General features: G+C 35.3%; 1 protein-coding gene across 1 annotated transcript in view; it reads left to right on the plus strand.

Moving 5' to 3' along the window:
* LOC113080298 (low-density lipoprotein receptor-related protein 1B-like) overlaps positions 1 to 23,543 on the plus strand; it is a gene marked incomplete at its 5' end in the record, with an annotated part of 67,419 nt that overhangs the window by 1,713 nt on the left and 42,163 nt on the right. Inside the window, one exon of the mRNA XM_026252496.1 lies at positions 14,510 to 14,647. Coding sequence (XP_026108281.1) covers positions 14,510 to 14,647 — 138 coding nt within the window. The remainder of the gene's footprint in view (positions 1 to 14,509; positions 14,648 to 23,543) is intronic.

Here is a 23,543-nt window from a genome sequence, read left to right on the forward strand (position 1 = left end):
TCTATCTTCTTTCTCCTTGACTAGAGGTTAACTTAAGTAAAAGGTGACACAGCTTACCCCACTCTGTGCTCTAACTACTTTAATTTAGCCTCACCTTTTTTAGGCTAAGACACTTCATTAATTTTAACTCTTGATAGAAAGGACACAATTTATTTAAAGTCATCGTTCTGAGAAACTGAGCTGGAATTCTTATTCATTGGTTAATACTCAGACCAATCTTCAAAGTAATTAAAATTTTGAAGCATCTTATTGCTTGTTGTAATTGGCAAGTACGTGCCTAACTAATGTATCACTCACAGTGGGACTGTTTATATTATACTATGTCACTACTGATATTCCTCAAGTAAGACTTGCTTGAGAACACCTTAAACGACTGTCTCCTTCTTCTTATGTAACTGAATCTAGTTATAAAGCGATACTGCAGAAGCTTTTGCCTCTCGGCTCGTATTCATGTCTCAAGTCGCATTATATTATGATATTCAACTCTTAATTCTCTTAGTTTTATAATAAGATTCACCTGTAGTGTTTTTAATTTCTGAGTCTAGCTGTTACCTGATATTAAGTCCTTGGTTTTCATCTTATAGTTATTGCTTTTGCTGTTCCAGTTTCTGGACTGTGCATATTCCTAGCGTTGGTGTGCCCAAGTTCTGCCACCACAGAGAAATGTAATCACCGCATTCCCAGGGCCTCCAGGGAAGGGCAGCTGCACATTTTCAGTGCCACATGGCCAGCGGGGACCTGGATAGGCTGCCCATCCAGCTTCCCTATGGGACCAGCCCGACATCTTGGGTTATCAGGGGAGCTGGGAGACAGCCCACTTTCCTGTAATGAAGAAAAACGTGTTGTGATGACAGTCTTAGAGCTTTCCAAGCACATCGTGCTATTTCTTATATTGGTCAGTGGAGTATGGCCCGTCATGTGCAGTGAATGTTTTGACATGAGTTATGAGTAGAATGACCACACAGCCAAAATGATTCCTGTATCGCTGAAAAGAATTATGGGTAGACTAAAAGCTCACAGAGAAACGGCTTCTTAGGGTTTTAATGAAACGATATGGTTAATTTCATTCTGTTCCATATGCTCCTGCCTTTTGTCTTGAGCACAGTGTTCTTTATCAGGAAATACAAAGACATGCTTCAGTGACAAATTGCTCAACTCTTTTTTCTTTTCTTTTTTTCTTTTCCTCCCTTGAAGTTTGAATTGAACAGAGAGGGTGAGCGAGATTGATTTTTGTTTTGTTCTCATTTTTGTTCTGGGCAAAACATTAACTCACAACACTCAGGCGATGCAAGCGGTGAGCCACAAGGCGAGCACATGATGTTCTTGTTTTTGAATAGATGACAGCTGTTTTCTTTAGACATCTGTCAAGTTAATTGTACATTACTGGCCCTTAAACCCTTCTTTGATCAACTATGATATACTGTAGAACCTGGATTAAACTTTTACAAGAAGCTCTTCATGTAATTTCATTCACACAGAAAACTACTTTTTTAATGTCATTTTATATATAAAAGTTAAATATGCAGAAGACATAAATACTTATATTTAAAGAAGTTGAAATTAAGCTAAATGCAAAATTAATGTAAAATATTCAGTAAATTTACATAATATACAAGTACAGGTACATCATTAATGGTTATAGTTATTATAAGCAAAACAAATATGTGTATATATAATCTTGTACAATATATTTTGTTTTGTGGTCTTGCAAAAATAGCTTGTTTGTCGCTTTCCATGTAGAATAGAATGCATAGAAACGCGTATGGATTTTATGAGCACTCCTCTCCGGGCAGTTTACTATGGGCCCTTATACTGAAATAAATGGAGAGTAAATGTGCCTATTCCCCAAGAGAACTGACACCTGCAGAAAGGAGGTTTGAGAGGTAATGTAGCATAGCATCTTGTTGTTGAACTGTGGGACAGGCATTCTGCATTATGCAATGTTTACCTCAATAGCCGCCTCTGAGCGTAGAATAAAATGCTAAGAAAATAGACTGTGCAGGGGACATTTATGAGATCATCAGGTGACATTCAACATGATTAACATCTTTTGAGTTCTGTGTTTCATGAGGAGACGTACAGTAGAGTATGTGTTGGAAGTGAATATGTACCATTACCACTAATATGTACCATTTAGGAGTAAACAGGTACAGTTATGTACATTTTAGCTTTTGTACCATAGGTTACTGTCCCAGTTGCAGCTTTGTACCCTTTTTTTTCAGAGAGGAATGGGCATTGTTTTGCGTGTTATGCAATTATTTAGTGCTGTCAAACGATTTATTGCATCCAAAATAAACGTTTTTTTGTACATACTATATGTGTGTACTGTATATGTTTGTACTCTAAATATACACACATGCATGTATATATTTAAGAAAAATATATGTTTATAATATAAATATATACATGTAAATATATGTAAATATTTTCTAAATATGTACTGTATGTGTCTGTATTTAGATATACATAATAAATATACACAGTACACACACATATATTATGTAAACAATTTTTCTTTGGGATGCGATTAATCGTGATTAAACATTTGGCAGCACTACAATTATTTGAGGCAAATATATCGTCTGGAAATGTTCAGAGCACAAGCTGCTGTCATTTTTTTTTTTTTATGATTTCTGTATTGTCTCACAACATCAAGATGAGCCAAATCAAAGCAGCTTATTAGAATGACATTTTTAAAATGGGAATTTCATTATTGGTACTTTCTAATTTATCTCAGTTGTTAGATACAGTTACAACCCAAATATATAGACATCAAATGGTAAAATTTATGGTTATATGCACTTAGGCATCTGTACAGATTGAAAATCCCTACTACTAATAATAATAATAATAATAATAATAATAAAAAGTCTAAGCCTTTAAAATCATGAAAAATTGCCCACAGAGAACATAATTTAAAAAGCAGGCAGTGTTCCTTACTAAGACTTAAATATAGTTGAATTGGCAAGTACTCAATCAGATTAAATGTGATAAAAGAGTAAAACGTGTTTTCTTCACCTTATTGTGGCCATCAAAATATATTGAATAAATGCATGCATGAGTGTGTATAGCATATATATCATAACTTCAGACATCCAGGGGGTTTGGCATGTAAGCAGGGAGCTTTGGAGATGATCCTTTTAATTTAGTGGGAGCCTCTGTGCAGTGAGAGCCAAGCTGATTCACTTCCTGTGGATGATGCCATCTGCTTGGGGGCAGCAAACAAACAGACAGACCAAACAAAGGCAAAGCTTTCTTCACTCTCTGTGCATGAATCATGCAGAGTTGGGTGCAGCTTAAATAAGATTGAGACTTTATTTTATTTTTTTAAACTGAGAGATTGTCAGATGTAAAGGTTTTACCTAGTGCGTATGCTTTTTTATGTGTGTTGTTGATTTATTTTAGCAAAAAAAAACTATAGATTGGTTTTACTATGCAGGATTTTATTTTATGTGTTACAATGTTCTGGGTAAAATATTATTACTATGTGATGTAAATAAATTATTGTTAATATTTTTAAAAGATGTAAATATTAGTACTTAGTTGTCTTTCACCATAATAGCACATTTTATTTTATTTTATTTTATTTTATTCACAAAGGGGTCAATGCTGTAGCTTCTAAATTGAAAAATAAATGTATTGCAATTAATTAAGATTCTGCCTTTATAATAACAATATTTTAAACCAAACTTCTTGAGGCTATTATTTTAATAGGCAATTCATTTATAGTTTTACTTTCCATCTTGTTATTAATTTTTTATGACATCATCTTAAGAAAGTAAAACAGCAGCACATGTGCACTGAGCATTTAAAAAACAAATTGTAATATATGAAATTATAAAAATACTTTTATAGTTGTTCAGTCATTTGTTTGTTTGTTTGTTCATTTGTTCTTTCATTCTTTCATTCGTTCAGTTGATTGAAAGTTGCTGCTTAACAGGAATTAATTTATATGTATAAACTTATATGTAATGATGTCTGCTGTTCATTCTGTTTATTCACTCATCTCTATAGTATTAATGCTACATCAGGTCTGGTTACATTGAGTTTGTAAAGATTTTGTCATATTATATTTTGGAATAAATAGTTTTTCTTGGCAGATATTGTGCTGCCATAGTTAGAGATTCTTTTTCTTTTCTTGACAGATCTTCGAGTTTCACTGCCGTCTTCTCTCTTTCGCTCCTCTGCTCCCTTTGTTAGGGACAAAATCACTAGCTTGTCAGCAGCAGCCCTGTGAAAAGAGCATATTTCAACACCTTGACAGCTTTGCTGTCACGATACCTCTGGATGACACCAAACTACTAAAGCCTACATTAGCCCCCTGCTGTTGTCTAAGAGAACTCTGTTGGTATACGCTAAGCTTAGAGGCAGGAGAGCAAACAGATGGTTTTCATTCAGTGAGGAAATTGTCTACTGTGAGGCACAATAGCATAGGGACCTTCACCTTCCGCAATAATGACGAAACTAACACCACATCTTTGTGAATAATCTGTGCCTGTATGTTATGTGGCAGCATGATCCCTTTCAAAAACGGATCCTCAGTTAAACAAACAGAAAAGTCTAGACGTATTATAAGATCATTCTAGACATGTTTCAACCCATCGTCTGTTATGTCTGCAGTGCTTCCTACAAAGTGTTGCCTTTGCCAGAGCTACTTTATGTGCAATTCAGACAGATCTCTAGTTTAGTCAATGAATCATGCCTTTGTCACCATAAAATGGTCTGATCGCAATAATATTTGTAGGTATTTATACGTAACACTTGCATTTTCCCTTCATTTGATCATAATGCATGCAAGAAATATGTGACTAATAAAATCACATTGCAAACAACCATATGAGATAGAGAACCGCCAGTGTCATCATTTACTCATCAGATGTACAGAATATGAATTTATTTCTTCTACAGAACACAAAAGATGATGCTTTGAAGAATCTTGTGGTCCGGGCAACATTGGACCCCATTGACTTTCATTGTATGGGCATTTATCTTTGAAAAAAGTATAAACAGCATCTTCAGATGGCAGGAAATGGTAGACAGTTCGACTGGACAACAGTCATATTGTATACAGTGACAGTCACCGAAGACATGCATTTTAACATTCATTCCGCGGTTTGGATGACCAACATCCCTTGAAGGCAAGTCAGCATAACAGCATGCTGGAAAGTACAGTAGTCTATTTTCTCTGAAGGACAGGATGTGAATCTTTACAATTATTAATATCACAGAATAATTTTCTCTATGTGAATCCTGTCTGCTATGTCTGCAGATCTCTTTCCCCCGAATTTTATAGAGTTGGGACCAAGCCAAGGGTTATTCTGTTCTCATGAGTACAGTACATTTATTCCCAGAGTAATGGACTGGCAGACTTGAAAACAATGCTGTAAAATATGTCCTTTGCAAATAATTGTTTGCAGAGAAGTTGTTTTTTTGGCTCTGTTTCTCCAAAGAAGCTATGCATTATTTATATGAATGACATTAATACTAAGGTGTTTTCTCTGGAATGGAGCCCGTACGGCGATCTACATAACAACAGACATCAAAAGATCTGGGTATATAAATTCTATCAGCTTTGCAATGGATCCAAACACAAAACCTTCTGAATGCACTGGGTCTTTGAAAGGGACTAAATAGCAGTGTTTAAAAATGCATGAAAGTGTGAATGTGCCGATTCTCCTGCAGGGGCTTGGGTGTGATGTATGGACACTTTATTGAGCAGTGAGTGGTTTTGAATGTGATGTATTAACAGACGGTGCATTGGAAAGCATAGCCCGGCGGAGGAAGTGATGGCTCCATTTCATAGGATGTTGATTACATTACTCTGTGATGATGAATTAGTTTAATTAAATCCAACCAATGATTTACAGAGGATACATGCCAATAAGCAGTGAGAAACAATGGGCTCTGTGCATGTTACTGCCCTGTGGAATTTCCTATTGAAGTTTCTGTTTCTTTGAGGGAGGAGAGGGAAGCTGTGGTGTAGTTGTTAAGGTCCAGGTGCTGGTAACTGAAATGTTACACGCATGATCTCGCAAATTGAGTCGTTATCTTGTTTATGATGCCATTACATGTCATTCATTATACAGTTGTTCCTGTTAGTTGAAATAATACAGTATATATATATATATATATATATATATATATATATTTGATAAAATACTATATATCATTTTTTGCATTTGCTTAAGACAACATACACTGTTTAAAAGTTTGAGATCGTTTTATCGCTGTTGAAAATATATAATTGTTTTGTTAATACTTTTATTCAACAAAAAAAGCATTACATTTATCAGTAATTCACAGTAAAGACTTGCATTGTTACATTTCAAATAAATGTTATTTTTCTCTTTTTTGAATCCTTGCAAAAACACAGTTTCACAAAAATATTAAGCAGTGCAAATTGTTCTTTAAACAATGGTACATTTGTTTAGTCAACCAAATATGTCTCACAAGTAAACAGAATATTATACCTGGGCAAAAATCTGTCAACATTTCACTAGGCAAATTCCTCAAAAATAGGCCATAGGCCTTAATTAGGCTGTCAGCTGTGCCATTAAAAACACATCCTCATCTAAAATATCCTAGTTTTTAAAATCCAATAAATCCAAGTGTTTTCATTAGAGCCCCACATAGTGTATGGACATGGGAGGGGGCATGTGAAATTGTCCTTACATTGAGATAACAGATGCAGACAGTGTGGCCTGAAGCTAATCTCTTTGACATTTGAAGATAAACCCAGGTGGACATTGGATGGAATGCCACTGCCTCTCAGAACCAACTTTAAGAACACAAACTCTGCACCCCATGTAAATGACAAATATAGCTTCTGAGAGTAAAGAAAGGAGGGGAATTACAATGCTTCTCTCTTAGGATAGTGAAAAATACACAATACCGCAACACCTACGCAAACCTTGACAGATTGCTGTACTGTTGCCAAGAGCATCAACAAGAGGCCGATAACTAAAAGAGCTAATAAACAGCACGAAACAAGGAATTCAAGTGACATGTTTGTACATAACCACAAGGGTTGTGGCTGCTCAGTCAAAGGTGTTACATTTTCAGAGTACTTCAATCCTTGTTTATATGAGTGAATTTAAACTAGATTTGTGTATCCTGAAGGAAATAACAACTGTTTACAAAAAATATTGTGACGGTTTTCTGAAAGTTGACGATTTTTAGCTTTGATTCTGTGTAAATGAAAGCCAAAGGTTATGACACTAAGCACACGTCATGTTTTCTTATTCCGAGAAATGCCTTTGAGACTCTTCTTCTGTAAATGTCTGACAGACATACATGTTTGGAAAGACCCGAGGGTAAGTAAATAATGATAGAATTTGCATTTTTGTTGTGTACGTTGGTAGTGCACGACACAATGAAATTAGCCCAGCACAACAGAAAAAAGCCACAACACACAAAAAAATTGAATAACAGGGCGGAAACAAGTCGCAAAACATCATAAAAAAAGTCACAACACAACAGAAACGAGCCACATCACAATGAAATTAACACAACCGAATCAAGTCGCAGCGCAATGGAAACAAGCAACAACACAGCAAAATTAGTAAAAACACGGCAAAAACAAGCCACATCACAATGAAATTAGCACAACACAACGGAAACAAGCTTCAACACAATGGAAACCAGGCACAACCCAGTGTAAAAAAGCTGCGACACGACACAATTAGCACAATACGATTGAAACAAGCCACATCGCAGCAAAATGATCACGACACAATGAAATTAGTGTACTACTAGGCCACTGCATCAAACAGCATAGTGTGCATCTGAACATATAAGTACATGGAAAGTGGAAAGGGAAATAGGTTGTATGTACATGACGTCATTGCTGTGAAGCGAAATTCAGCTGGAGGGCAGGAAGTTTATATATATATATATATGAATTTATAGCAAGCTCAGAATGCCTATGTTTTGCATTGTTCATTAATGCTCAAATCGGTCAAACTGAGAAACCACAAGGAGCTTTTATCATGTATGAAAATCTGTTGTACATAAGTGGGGAAAACACAGGAAAAAAGTGTCTGTAGTTGGGAGGAGCAGAGTCGGATAATGCTTTTGTGTGTTAATGGTTAATATATGATATAATAATAAATTCAGTTATTAATAAAGAAATATATAAATAAATACAGGTCCGTCAACTAATAAGACATTGTATTTGCAGTTTGTAGAGCTTCTTTGATTATATTTTCTGTACATTGTGAGATTGTGATAAATTAACGTGAGTGACAGCTTTTTAGTTATAGTGGAAGTGCTATTTTGTCACTTTCTAGGCTATAATCAATTCAGAATTTCAATAAAAGTTGTTTTACATGCTACATACTAACAGGATCAACGGCCATATAACCTGTAAATGGAGCAAAGTTTCAGGAGTGACATAAAACCCACATACCTCATATAAATGGGGGATTTACTTTCGAAATAGCTTGTTTGCAATCGGGGTTAGTTGCTTATCCTATATCCACTGCCTCAATGGCAGGCAAGTATTTCAATAGAGTTGTAAAAATTGCTCCTCTTCATAATATAAGGATCACATCCAACATATGTTGTGATTTTCTATTTATACCCTTCTCTTTTATTAGTGTCTAAATCAGTACAGTACAGACTTTCCTCCATCTCATCCATTCTGCTTTTCACTTTCTGCCCTCCATCTGAATTTGGCACGTCATCAGAATCATGTGACTGTAAACAAGCTCTTTGCCCAACAGTTATTGCACACCACCTACATGAGTACTACATGACGTGTCTAAAATAAACAGTGAAAAGAGTTGAGGTTCAATGAGTGGAATAAAGGCAGCTGAATATATAGTATGTGACATACAATTCATCTACGGTTTCTTGCCAGGCAAAAAAAAAAAAAAAAAGGCTATTATTTTGCTCTGTTTCTTTTCATAGCTGTAAATGTGACCAGCAAGTTTACGTTTGATTTTTCTCATTTACATTTATGCTTTGAGGAGATATACCTTCTTTTAAATCACTTTAAAGTGTTGCAACAAAAATATTAGACTCATTTGCATATATATGAACAATGCATCTTGAGGCTTGTGCTCTTGTGCTGAATGATGATTAAATAACCATACCGAGGCCTCAAACTCTGAGAACCCCATATGGAGGCCCATATGATCTCTCTCCTGTGAAAAATAGACAGCACGTAAACCGCGGATGGGAGCCATAGGGGTGTCTTTGAGGAATAACCATTGTAGAGTTGTCCTTTGGCTTGTGTTTTTATTGGACCTGAGGCTTTTCTTTGGTTCTGAGAGATATTGGTGAAAGTGGAGCTCAGAAGGCATGCCCAGGGACCTCATGTACTGCGAACAGTTTGCTTTCCTGTCCAAGGTCAGTTTTAAACTGGCTTTTCTTTCGCGAATGCCAGTGCACTGAACATTTCAAATGTCACTGACCTACAGCAAGGGAGGGAAAATAAATACCGTGTCTGAGTGACTCTGTGTGTAGGAGAGAAAAAACAGATTGCAGAAATGAAGATAGAGGAAAACACTCTTACCGTAAAAAAGAAATTACTTTAGGAGTCTTTAATGTGGGAGTTTAATATACAATGTCGGAAATGTTATAGAAACATATATACATTGGCAGAGATATACACATAATCATGAAAGGAAAACTGGTTTACATTGGGGATTCAGAATATGGCAGAGTAAGTATTTCTGGTTATGGATAAGATGTATTACTCTTAATCTATTAACTTGTGCATCATTTAAATGGGCTGCCCATTTACCACCCCCTGTTGCTGTACAGAAAAGCATGGGAATTTTTTTCTATAAAAATAAAAATACTAATAAAATACTAATTACTATTATTTTCAGGTGCACTAATCATATTACTTTTTGCTGTGATTTCAAAATTGCCATTGAGAATTACATTTTACAAGTTTCCCTTGAGCTTGCCATGAAAAATTTTTAATTATTTTCCTCAAAGAATTCATTATTTTAGATTCCTTGATTAAAGAAGCAGAATGGATGATTTCATATGAAAGCCTTTCGTTAAACCTTAAGTAGATGGATTAGCTGATCTCTCTTCTTTCACATTGAGAAAAGTGGGTAGATATCACCATGGCTTTTTTTAATTAAAAGCAGTATGTGAAAGAGAAGGGGGATGGTTTATTTTGGCAGTGGACTATCTTTAAAGTGACACTAAAGCCATTCCAACAAATGAATGAAAAGGCCAAAATGCTGTTCACTTGTGGAGGCCCTACTTTGTATGGAGCAGGAGTGCATTTTCCATCTGTATGCTTATTGTTCAGCTCAAATCATTTGATTTCCTGAGACTCCTGGTTTCTTTGGGCAACTAATTGAGGCTCGTATTTACATTTCATCCTGAAGTCCTTTTACAAAGCCAGACAGCTGGCATAGCAGAAGACCTTGAACAGTAATGAATTCTAGTGAGATAATGTGTGCATTTGTAAGAGAACTTAAAATGTTATATATATAAGGTATCAGTGCAATTACACCAACTTTAGACTAGCACCTCTTCACCATCAGAGGTTGAATAGCAGTTTAGAACTTCAGCCTTCTACAGCCTTACTTTATAATGCATTATTCAGTATGCACAGTCCTGAAATGGAGTTGGCTATTTATTTTATTTGTTTCATATAGTGAAACCTGTAACAAATATTATGCCAATTAAACAAATAACTGGCAAAGGTGCACATTTAATTTTTTTTCCAAATGATCCTGTTTGTTTGATCTGTTTGAATTAGACATACAGAACATTGGGATATGTACACTTTTATGTAAATCTGTAAATATGAAAATTAGCTCACCTGCAAACTATCAAAGATGTAGATGAGTTTGTTCCTTCATTAGAACATATTTGGAGAAATTTAGCATTACAATACTTGCTCTTCAATGGATCCACTGCAGTTAATGGGTGCTTTCAGAATTTGAGTTCAGAAAGCTGATAAAAACATTGCAGTAATCCATAAGTTATAAACACTAATAAACTTCATCAATTAATGTTGTGTAATGTGAAACACTCTATATTTTTAGTAAATGAATTGAGATGTTTTTAACTTCAATTAATTTCTTCTGGCTTAAATGCAAGTCTTCTATTCATAATATTGATTTCTTCAGTGAAACAGTCATAAATCAGGTGAGAAATATGCAACAGATCAAACAATGTTGTAATAAAGTTGAAATCAGTTCTAAAAAAAATGTGACCCTAATCCAGACATCCAGGCAGAAGTAGCATGGGTATATTTGTAGCAATAGCCAAAAAAAAAAAAGAAAAAAAAAAAAAACAATGTATGGGTCAAAATTATAGATTTGTCTTTTATGCCAAAAATCATCAGCACATTAAGTAAATATCATGTTCCATGAAGATACATTGTAAATTTCCTACCGTAAATATATAAAACCTTAACTTTTGATAAGTAATATGCATTGCTAAGGACTTCACTTGGACAAATTTAAAGGCAATTTTCTCAATATTTAGATTTTTTAGCACCCTCAGATTCCAGATTTTCAAATAGTTTTATCTCTGCCAAATATTGTACTTGTCCTAACAAACCGTAAATCACTGGATATTTATTCAGTGGTACCTTTGTGGTACAAGGTCACAGATATGTTGGTAGATTTTGATGTGAGAAGACAACAGGAGATTGAATTTTTCACAGTAGGATGAGTTATTTTGAATTATGAAATGGTGTCTTGGCTCGAAGCGATGGTTTAAAGTTAATGATGGATTTGTTTCTTAAAAACACAAAGCTTTTCACTTTACAAGTCATGTAAATTAAAAGGCCAAAGGCATACATATTCACAATAATTCACTATAGACTGTTATCCTATCTCTAAGGGGTTTTTTTTTTGACAATTTTCCTACATGCAAGTATGATAAGCATGTGTTTTCCGTCTCCACTTTCATGAGTTTTCTCATGATGGAGGATGTTTCACCATGAGTGCTATCTGGCTTCTAATTCGGTACAGGGTGAAGAGACAAAATTTCCTATCATCCCTCAACTGCACAGACGCCATCTGTGTTATCCAGCACGGTGCATCTGAAACTCCTGAATATTCATCTCTCCCTCTCATCTGATTAGATTAGTCCCCAATCAGTTTGTGAGTGGAATGATTCTGTATTTGACAATGCAGTTTTATTAGGATAATCACAGTTTGTCACAGCCCCTCACTCCGCTGCGTTAACAGAGCAATACATGTGACACAGGCCCCTCGATTGTTTTGCTGCCGTATTTACTCATGAATAATGGAAAAGTGCCTCATGAATGCATAATTTGAGAGATGTTTGCCAGTATATCTATACAGTTTTAATTGAAAATTAGCATGGCTATTAATCAACATATTTGGGCCCCAAAATCCCTCTGACACTGTTAAATCAGCTGAGTTGTGTGTGTGTGTGGATGTATGGCCAAGGATTGAAATAAATGGTGTTTTAATTGAAAAGCCTGTCCTGTGTCTTCTCCTCAAGCTCTCTGAAGAAAAGCCACGAGGTTGTGAGGTTGATTAGCCTGCCTTTTGTACTCACGTTTGAAATATGAGTATGCAAAGTTGAGGTCACTTACATTTGACTTTCCCTAATTTAGAATATCCTTGGGGCTCGGAAAGAGGTGAAAAAAAAAAAAAAATAGTTTCAGTACATTTCCATGAGCACGGAAAAGGGAAACGTCTGTGAGAACAATGGGATACTTTGGTGAAATGTGAAAAGCATAAATGTGCATCGGCGGATAAATCATACACTTGTTATATGCTAAGGGATGACAGTCCCCCATTAAACGCCCCCCTTAATTACAGCGTCATTTTATCTCATGAAGTCTAAATGAAAGCTGATGAATAACCTCGACTCTTCCGGAGGATGTTTTCAGTTGTGTAGGATCAGAGCTCAGAGGAAACTGGGACTCCGGAGATTTGTAAGAGGTCCTGTCACATGCGCTATAAATCTCACGCTAAGTGGCTGTGTTGCAGTTATGGTAATTGATACCAATGTAGTTAAGGTGCAATGTGACATATTCACAGTGTGCGAGATGGAAGTCGATGTTTCACTTAGACATGTTTTATGTGTTCTTGTGGCTGCTCAAGCAGATGAGGGTCACCTATGTGCTTCATGAATCTTTAAACAGCTGCTTGGTGCAGCCGTGTCAATAGATATCTCAGAGGCTTTGGCTCGGTCTCTCTCTTTCGTCCTCTCTTTCTCTAGCTCTCTTTCTCTTACACACAGAGTGATTCGGAATAGCTTAGCAGCATAGCCTACATGCGAACGTCTGTTTACTGTACAGAATAATGCCTTCAAGTAAACTCATTTGCATTTGTGGCTGCATTTACAGACTGTTGATGTATTTTTTTTAAAGGAGAAAAGGGCTATTTACAGCAAAGCTATCATTTACTGCATGCAACCTGTTTTAGTGAAGCTTTATTGTTTATCTGGAGTGCTATCTTTGTAATGGTCTGAATAATATTATTTCTGGAGTGTTTTTACATATTGATTCTAACCGTTGTATATTTAATTTTATTTACGTTAAATTCATAATTTTGGGGGGTTTTATATTAAGAACCTAGTTTATAGAAAGTATGTTTAAAGTGCATTGCATTGTGCATTGCAATGTGTGTGTGTGTGTGTGTGTGTGTGTGTGTGTGTATGCATGCACTGCATATAGTAATAAACAGTAATATTGTGAAACTTTACAGTTTACAATAGCTGTTTTTTACTTTCATATATTTGACATTATATGTTACTTCTGTGATGCAAAGCTGAATTTTCAGCAGTCTTTACTTTAGCCTTCAGTATCAAGTGCTAGTTCAGAAATCATTTGAATATGCTTATTTGGTGCTCAAGAAACATTTATTCTTATCATCAGTGTTTTTTTTTTTTTTTTTTCAGGCTTCTTTGATGAATAGAAAGTTCCAGAGACATCCAAGAGAAATTTCAACATTTATTTGTAATCTTTTGTAACTTTTTTTTTGATCAATTTAATCTGTCCTTGCAGATTGGTTATAAATAGGTAACAATTAGTCATTTCTACGTTGTTATTATTTCTACTTTCAAACAAATACCAATTTGCTTTAATGGTTTCTGCAACCTCATTGCACGGCAGAACTTTACTTTTACAGTAAGAGACGTATTGGCTTTAAGTTGCTAATTAAATTAGCATTCATTAGGATAAGAAAGAGCAAGGTTGAATTGTAAATGAGAAACCTGTATCCATTCTATTAGAACTTTTCTAAAGGACCATCAACAGGAAATGATGCTGAAGAAAAGTTTAGCCACAAAATGAAATCACTCTGAGGCTGGCAGTACATTTTAAGCTGAATTCAATCAACTGGATTGTTTCCCATTTTCATTTGCATCCCTCAAAGCTTAGCAAATTAAAGCAAGTGACATTTGTCTGAACCACGTAGATTTGCATAAAACTGTCTTAGCAGTTATCAAAGTAATTACTGACAATACAGTGAAACTGTGTGGATGATATGTTTTCACCAAAATCACACCAGACCTGTATGACCAGACCTCATTCTTTTCTGTTCTTTAGGCAAGGTGGAGGTGATAGTCAGATGTCCTCTAAATCACATACAGTGTATTGGGACGAGAAAGTGCATTCACTTCAACAAACTCTGTAATGGGGCGAAAGACTGTGAGGACGGTTTTGACGAAGGAGTCCACTGTCGAGGTGAGTACTATAAATTATAATGTCTTTGCTAGTCAGATATCTATCTTGATATGTCAATATCAGTAAGCTCACTGTTTGGAAACAAACAGCCTTTATATTGACAGCGTAACGCTGCATATCTTTACATAAATTGGTTTTACGCTAATGGAAGGCAAACAGGTGAATGACGCCGCAGGTGTGATGTTGGACACTATCAACTCTTGTTCACAATCATCCAGACCACAACAACAAGCCGGTGGAGCCACCTGGTCTCTGTGATATGACAATACCGACTCAGCAGTTGGCATTGGGTGGATGCCCGTTAGTAGAGGCGGCACACCTCAGATTGGCCAAGAGTGCGACCTTTGGTGAACTGGAAGAGTGTGGCACCCAGCTGGGCAGTGCCATGAGCAGCTGATCCTGCTCTTTGATCCAGAGCCTGGCTGAAAACTGGCTAGTGATCCATATAAACAACACCAGATTATAATGTCAGGTGGATTGCTGGGGGGTCCTGAAGGGTTGGATAACAACATGTTTCTCTAGACTTGAGAGACTGGTGGAATAATAATAATTACTTTTGTATTACCTGAGAAATATGACTTATGTACATGCTATTAGGTTTGCTTACAGAGTTGTATCCAAAAATTTAGTTTCTTTCTTTCTTTCTTTCTTTCTTTTTGGAAGCCTGTTTTCACCAAAGAAAAGGTCATTTTGTGACTCTTTTTCTCAGAATTCTGTTATTATCTCAGAATTCTGAAATTATATTATATTGTATTGTAATTTCAATAAAAAAGTCAGAATTGTAAAAAAAAAAAAAAAAATCACAATATCCTTTATTTTTATCTAATAGAAACACATTTTATGATTTATTTACAGCAAATTAATTTAAAATTTAAACTAGTCCCAAAAGACAATTTAGTTTAGATTAGTTTTTATTTTATTTTATTTTATTTTTTACATCACATTTCTCATTTTATTGTATTGCAGAAACAAGCTTCCATAATTTTTAAGTAAATATTTTATTTTATTTTATTATTTTATTTTTTAATAATAAAAAAATAAATAAGCCAAGTTTACTAACAGCTGAGCTAAGATTCATTATTTCTGGGTTTTGGAAATTGTAAAAGTATACTTTAAATTGACTTCAAATTATATTTCCTCTCATAGAAACAATGGAAAGCTGCCTGTTTTTTTTGTAGTGTCTACATTGGTATATAAACATGACATTATTAGTTGTATTACCCTGTATTGCCACCATATTAGCTAATTCCTTATAAGCCAAACCTCACTTCTCAGGTTTATCTGCCCTAAAGGAAGGGCTGACCTCAAAACATCTTTCTCTGATAGAAAAACCAATCACCTTCCAGTGCAAGGAAAGAGACTGGTCTAGTTCAGTGGGCAGAAAGATTAAGGTTTTGACTTGACGTATTGCAGATAAAGAGAGAGGTGCTCAGAGCCTGAAGTGATGTATCACAGAAAGTTATCCTTGGGTGTTAGGAAGCATTAAGAGACATTATGTTCATTGTTCTCCTCCTCCATTTGTTTGTTTTTAGATACAGCTAATTAAGCAAGGAGTGCCTGGGGCAATAAATCCTTTTTTTTTTCATTCCACTCTTGCTCATTTTGCAGACTTCTGGGCCTCAGTTTACTTCATTACAGTCCTAACGCAAATGTTCCCTTACTCAAGCGTCTTCATTCTGTTTAGTCTTTCACCTCTATATTGATGTTTTTGCAGCTTGTGTGCAAGGAAAATTACATTAGCTTTTAAACCCCATGCAGATGTTGGTAATGATACGTAAGACAGATTTAGAGGTTGCACAGAAGTGGAAAGTCTGGACGTGTTTTTGTTGGTGATTTAACCGTCTGCAGAACTAAGCAACATAGTATACTTCATCAAAAGGGCTAATTGAATGAGCGAGCACTGGCTGCTGAGTTGTTTGGGCTGGGACATTCGACATGTGTTTCCAGCCATACACCTGCAGACGGGAGGAAATGAGGTCACCGCAGAGAAGTTGGTTCATGGCAGCTGGTTCTCCTCTGAAACTTTCCCTCCCCCTCTCGTAATGAATATACATAATGAATCCCAGGAGGGTATTACGCAAAACTGTGGCCATATGGAAGACAAAGACAGCATTCTATTTCACCTTCACACACTTCTGCAATTCTTTATTTTACTGGTTGTCCTTCAGTGGAGTGGAGACTTTTTTCTTTTCCACCGCCTGGCCGCCTCTTTTTCACTGTGCAAAATCTGGCTTCTCTCAGCCAGTACTGCTTCTTGACAGGTGGAGATGAGGAGAGGGCATATTTGAATTTAGGAGCTCTTAGGTGGGATTTTCAGAAGTTCCTCAGAAGCTGTGAGCATACAAGTGGCAAGAAAATGTCTGGTAAAAGCATTTGGTCATAGTAACAGGTGGTTATATACATAAGGTCTTTCAAAGGGACTGTCAAAGACTTTTTTGAATATTTTCTTTCAATAAGCACAGGTTTTATATTTTCTTTTTGGAACTGAGTGGTCCTAGGCTTTATTAAGTGCATTTACGTGCACATTCTTTAACTAGTTATGCTTAATAAACCGCATGGTCATGTAAACGAGTTAAATCATTTTTCTTTATCGAGGTATGTTCATAAATGGCTTAGGAATAAACTGATTGACACAGGTGGATTTTTGCCTATTTTCGCAACTTTTGTCAGTATATAAACACCTTAACCTGCCTACTGTAGGGTAATTTAAGTGTGCATGAGTGATATGTAACAAAAAAATGTCCAACCACAGCGAGTGATTTGCAGTGGAGGAAGAAGTATTTCGCAAACTTTTTTTTTCAAAAATGTTTTCTCATTACATGCAGGCATAGGACAAGGGCTACAGTTGTACAGTTTTTTGGCTAGAAAATGATTTGTGAAAAGCAAGCTAAAATCAAAACAAATTTTATTTACATTGTCTTTATGCTGAAATGCAATAACAAATTAACACCCTTAGGTAATTTCATCGATTGTGGTATGTGCTTGTATTATGTTCAGTCATTAAAAAGCAGCTCATAATTCCCTTTCTCAAAAGCAATTACATACCAATTAAAGTAATTACAGGAGTAGAAAATAAAAAAGAAGAAAGCTTAAAGTCTCTTTCAGTACAAAGAAAGTCTCTTCACAGCCCTGAGATGTGATTACAGAAATAGTTCTCTATATGTGTTGCACATTAAAACTGCCTGCTTACTGTTGTACAGTCTAGATCCATTGAGATGCTTCTCTCCCATGAACAAAAATCTATCTATGCCTAAAGACATGCACAGCAATTAAACAAAATTTAAATGTTGTTTTAATTTAATTTCAATTCAATTCATTCAATTTCTCCCTGCTCTGTAACACGCACTTTCTCTCTCTCTAGTTTTTTTTTTTTTTTTTTTTTTTTTTTTTTTGCCTCTTACTCCAACTTTGCATGATATGTAATCACAATAACCTGCTTTCTGTCAGCTTATTGAAGTGCTCATGTGTGATACGTGACAGGAACGCATTATTAGTGCAGATTTAAGAGCATCTAGACCAAGCAAGCGTCTTGAAGTAAAGAAAGAAGGAAATATATCACAAAAGACTTTTTCATGGCTCAGAAAATAATATAAATTTGTTCAGAGAACATGCAGCAGAAGTAGAAGTAGTTCAGTCACAATTCATAGTTTATAACTGCATGAGAGGATAATATACAAGCTGCAAGTTTCCCGACATGTTGCAAGCTTAATTTAACATCATCTGACAAAAGTATAGAATACTCTTGAGTCAGATATGCAAATGATTATATTTTGACGTCACTACTTGGAAATAACCTGATTTATTAATCAAGTCATGTAAACGCAGCTTACTTGCATTGTCAGGTTAATGATGTTTATGGAAATGGTGAAAACTGATTATTTTAATAAGCTGATATTTGTGAATTATCAGCTTACTAGTGTGCATGTAAATGTGCTCAATTAACTGTTCCAATAATTCACTTATTTTCACATAGCTATGAGAAGTGTTATACATAGATACATGTCCAGTTGCTGTACTGTATTAAAGGGGACATTTGACATTGCTAAAAATAACATTATGTTGTGTATTTGGTGTAATGCAATTTTATGGGGTTTAAGGTTAAACATATATATTCACAGTGCAAAGTTGATATATTTCCTCAGCAACCAGCTCGGATCAGCTCTAGGCATGACGAAACAGATATCATTCTCTTTTGGAACATCAAACAAAGTAGTTTCGCTTTCACAATGAAACACACAGCATCTCCACAACATGGCGGCGCGGGAATAACAATACTACAGCCAGAATGAAAGTTATGCCTCCTTTCTTTGGGTGAACATTTGGGAGGTTATGCAAATCTTCCCACATCGTGATGTAGAAATGGGGAGTCTTGTTAAAACAAGCCGTTTTAGGTACGAGTGGCTGACTCTTAACATTTGTAAAGAATATCTCTTTGGATTTGAGATTTTATTCTTTGCAACTTTCCAGATCTTCTTTTTGCACCAAGAGCTTGTTAAACTTGTAAAAAAAAAAAAATGTTTAAATTGCATCATGTGAACCCTTTGAAGCTTTAGTCAGGATAAATCCATATATTAAAAGCTAACATAAGCATTTACTAATAACAGCATATCTAAAGGTATGAGACAACAACAAACAAAACACACACCATTAAGAGCTGTGTGCTGGCACAGGTTCTGTGTGATCCTCTTCACTAATATTCTCTGGGTCTCAGTCAGGCTCAAATTAATAAGCAGTATATTCGACAACGCCATTGTTTACAATACATCTGGAGCACATGTGATTTAGCGAATCACAACATACTGGGCCAGCTAACCAATCTGAGCCCATTGTGTATTTCTGAGGGTGGGGTTTCATAAAACCAGGAAATCACCGGCGTTTTCATGAGAGAATGGACAGAGTGGTGTAGAATAAAGGTAAATTATGTGAAAAATGAAAAGAAAAAAAAAGCATTAAACATTAAGCATTTATGCATTTAAAGTGTTAGACTGCACCCCATGAACACAGTCAAGCATAGAAAAAAAAAACACCCATTTAATTGTTTTTCTTATGTTCCCCAAAGTGTGCCTTTATTTAATCAACAGCAAAGACAGTAAGATTATGAATTAGTAGTACAATAATAAATATTAAAATAACTGTACTATACATATAATGTGTGTTTGTGTGTGTGCCCATGGATCCCAAAACCAGTCCTAAGAAATAAAATTAAATAAATGCAAAATTGTTTAATAAATGTAATTTATTTAATTATTTTATTTTATTATATATATATATATATATATATATATATATATATATATATATATATATATATAATTATAATTTTTAATCTTGCTGACCTATCGTCATAAGTATTGATGCAACCCTACAAAGACAACTTTGAAAATTAACTATATTATTCAACAAAACCTTGCTGAAAGTAAATTAATCAGTGTGCACATCAGCAGGCATTAACTTGTCGTAAGTAAAACAAGCATTTGCATAGTTGTACAAATTTGGGGATGTCATTGTTAATAGATAACACTTCTTTTGCAAAGTAATGAAAAAACATGTCACAGATGTACCTTCCCTCCCTCGCTTTGCCTCTCAACAGCATTCAATTATTTCACTTGATTAACTTTTAATTTCCAACAATTCATATAAACAAACAAACAGTATCCCCAGGGTCAGGATGGCAGCGGTAACAATGGTGCAAATGTAAATATCCACAAATGCAGTGCAAGCCATTTCCTGTTTTCTCTTCAGTTTAAAGAAAAGTGGAGTGCATTCACCTACACATAAGCTATTAGCATATTTATTGAATTTGTTTTGTGCAATGATATGTAATATCATCCAGAATCCATGAAGCGTTCCCCTTGCTAGCTGCTGGTCATTTTCAGATGAAACCGATGATGTTCAGTGATGCTGTACAGTTTGTGGCCGTTCACTGTTGTTTGAAGATGGCTCATATTGTTAGTCTCAGCGGGTCATGCACCTTTCATTATCAGGCTACCATAAATGTGAAAGTCAAGTACCTCATTTGAATGGTATAATGACAGTGTAGCACTCAGTGTGGAGTTGACTGTGCTTCCTTTGGGGATAGTCCTAAACTGTAACGTGGGGTCAAATTTGTGCAATAACAAGAAATCCCTGTTGACTTTTTGACCCGTTTGAGTTCATAAAGGCATAGGCTAACTCTGGAGGATTAACCCAGGAACCAATGCTTCTTAATCCAGGATCCTTCGGTCAGTTTTAGTCTCATAGTCACATTATTTTCACTAATAGGATTATCTAGAAGAGAAGGAACAGTCTTTTTGGTAATGATCGCAGCAAAGCTGCCTCATGGTTTTTATGCATGACGTTTGTGGTGTTTTAAACTGAAGGTTGTGTGATATTCCATGATGAAACTCACACATGCCAACAGGAAATATTGAAATACAAAAATTAAAATAGTTTTATTATTATTATTATTATTATTATTATTATGTACTCCAACAATCTTTGTTGTTTTATTAACATCTTTTTAACAGTAAAATGCTAGAGCATTTACCGTAACAAACTCTGTGTGCTGTACTAACTCTAAGTTAACTCTAAACACTGTGGCTGACTTAAAGTTTGGCTTTTTCACTGCTATTTTTGACTTCTAGAAATGCCAGTCTTTTTGCATTAGTGTTTGACGTGCTTCTCTGTTTTCACTGTATCGTCTGAATCATCTGTCAAATCATTACCTTTTGTAATATTTTGAAAGAACCCAATACAATCTGGTGATATCAAATCCAATTACAGCATTATTCTTATCTGTAGAAAGGGAGGTTAAAAATGTATTGAGACGCTAAATGATTTACACTGATGCTTTTGTCTTGCATATTTATGGGAATTTCCATCACTTAAATGAATACAGAAGATAATTCGTAATGCTTATTGCATCAGGATTGACAAGAATATGCACAGCTTGGACATTATTAAAAATATATATATATCATAAAGTAACAAACAGATAAAAATATATAGATGTTTTAAATTCAAACTAATTGAAATTAATACTCTATTTGACTGTATTTTCTATCAAATATATTTTTTCAAATTAATTCCAATCCATCAAATAATACCATCAGCCTTGGTGAACAAAGTGTTCTTCCAAAACATTGTATTGCATGTGTATATCAAATTTATTGCAATTTAATTAAGAAATGCTTTGACTTTTCATACACAAACAGATGTTGATAAATATGGCATTTACTTTAACATCAGGAATGCATGAATTTGCACACATACTGTGTGAATTTTAATTTGTCAAGAGAGTAAAATTTTTAACAAATTTAATTCCTCTCAGAGAGGCAGGCCTACGGCATGCTTATTAAACACTATTGCTTCTTCAATGGCCATGGCTTGTGCAAAGATCAGCATCTTAATTTGGTCCCAGATTAATTAGGGGGCCCTGAAAACCAGGCAAATGATTGGATTAAGACAGACCTTGGAGAAACAAAGGCCATGAAGGTCTCCAGAGCTGGCCTGTAATTAATCCATATGGGAAAGTAAAATTACAGACTTCTGTTGCTCTTTCTTTTCACTCATGTTTGTGTGGGTGGGGTAATAAGTAGTTTTCAGGCCATCTGTGTATTACTTCAATAGAAGAAAGAATCTTCTCTAAGTTATTGATAAGAATAACAACTTTATCATTCATTTGCCACAGGTTAAATTTGATGTTTTCCAAGTTCTGTTGAGCCTCTCAATGAAATGAATAATAGTTGGAGATGTGATCTGTTGGGCGATGCATAAACATGCATAAAAATTCATAGGCAAAGAACAATTTTCAGCCGTCCTTACGTCAGTCTTCGATTTTACACCCTTCCTATATGCTGATTTGGTGCTCACTATTTTCATTGTGTTGTCTAAAGGGATAGTTAAATGAAAACACCACCATTTTTCCATATTCCACTATGTTTTCCCTCCGTCTCAGTGAGTACACTCAGTCGCTGTAGTGCGCTGCGCCACTATGCTAGCCTTTATCTTAGCACCATTCATTCCTTAGGATCCAAACAGGGATGAATTTAGAACCCACCAAACACTGCCATGTTTTCCCTATTTAAAGACGGTTACATGAGTAGTTGCACGAGTTCTAAGCAGATAAAAAGTGTTAACTATAATGTATGGCGGAAGAGCACTTTGCAGCACTTCGACCTTGGCGCAGTAATATCATCATTTAAGTGTTTGGTGACTCCTAAATTCATCCCTGTTTGGATCCTAAGGAATGAATTGTGCTAAGCTAAACGCTAGCATAGTGGCACCGCGTGCTACAGCAATATAGTGCACGCACTGAGACGGGAGAGGTATCAGCCTGATCTCACAGTCAAAAAGTACATATTTAGACGTAAATTAAAACTGTCCAATACGTATGTGCCTTTACGTATTTACAGTGTCATTTACGTATTATCTGGACGTAATTACAGGTTCGATACGTATCGAAATTTACGTAAAAACAACCTCAAATACGTACAGATAGAACGTGGTCTCTGACCAGTCAGTTATCCATAGAAATTTGCTCATGAAGCTGCTATTCAATGCGTATCTGATTTTTGATAAATGTAAGATCCCTATACCTCACCCGAACCTAAACCTACCCATTTTATACAGAATGTTAAAAGAATAAAACATAAAACACAATTTTAGTAAAAATATAACATTAAAACGTTTTTTTTTTTGAGCCACTAACATTAATCTTACACCTACCCCTAAACCTACCCATAACCATTTCTTAAAACTACATAATGTTACTGTTATAAATAAACAAATAACAGACAAACAAACATAACTTTAATGATTTATTTTTTGCGTAAAAATATCAAAAGTGGTACCAAAAGTAGTTCAAATGATAATGAGTTCCAGTCGCAGTCCTCTCTGGAGGTAATAGTTTTTATAG

Source organism: Carassius auratus, unplaced genomic scaffold (genome assembly GCF_003368295.1).
Source record: "Carassius auratus strain Wakin unplaced genomic scaffold, ASM336829v1 scaf_tig00030803, whole genome shotgun sequence".
In the NCBI taxonomy this organism is placed as follows: Eukaryota; Metazoa; Chordata; class Actinopteri; order Cypriniformes; family Cyprinidae; genus Carassius; species Carassius auratus.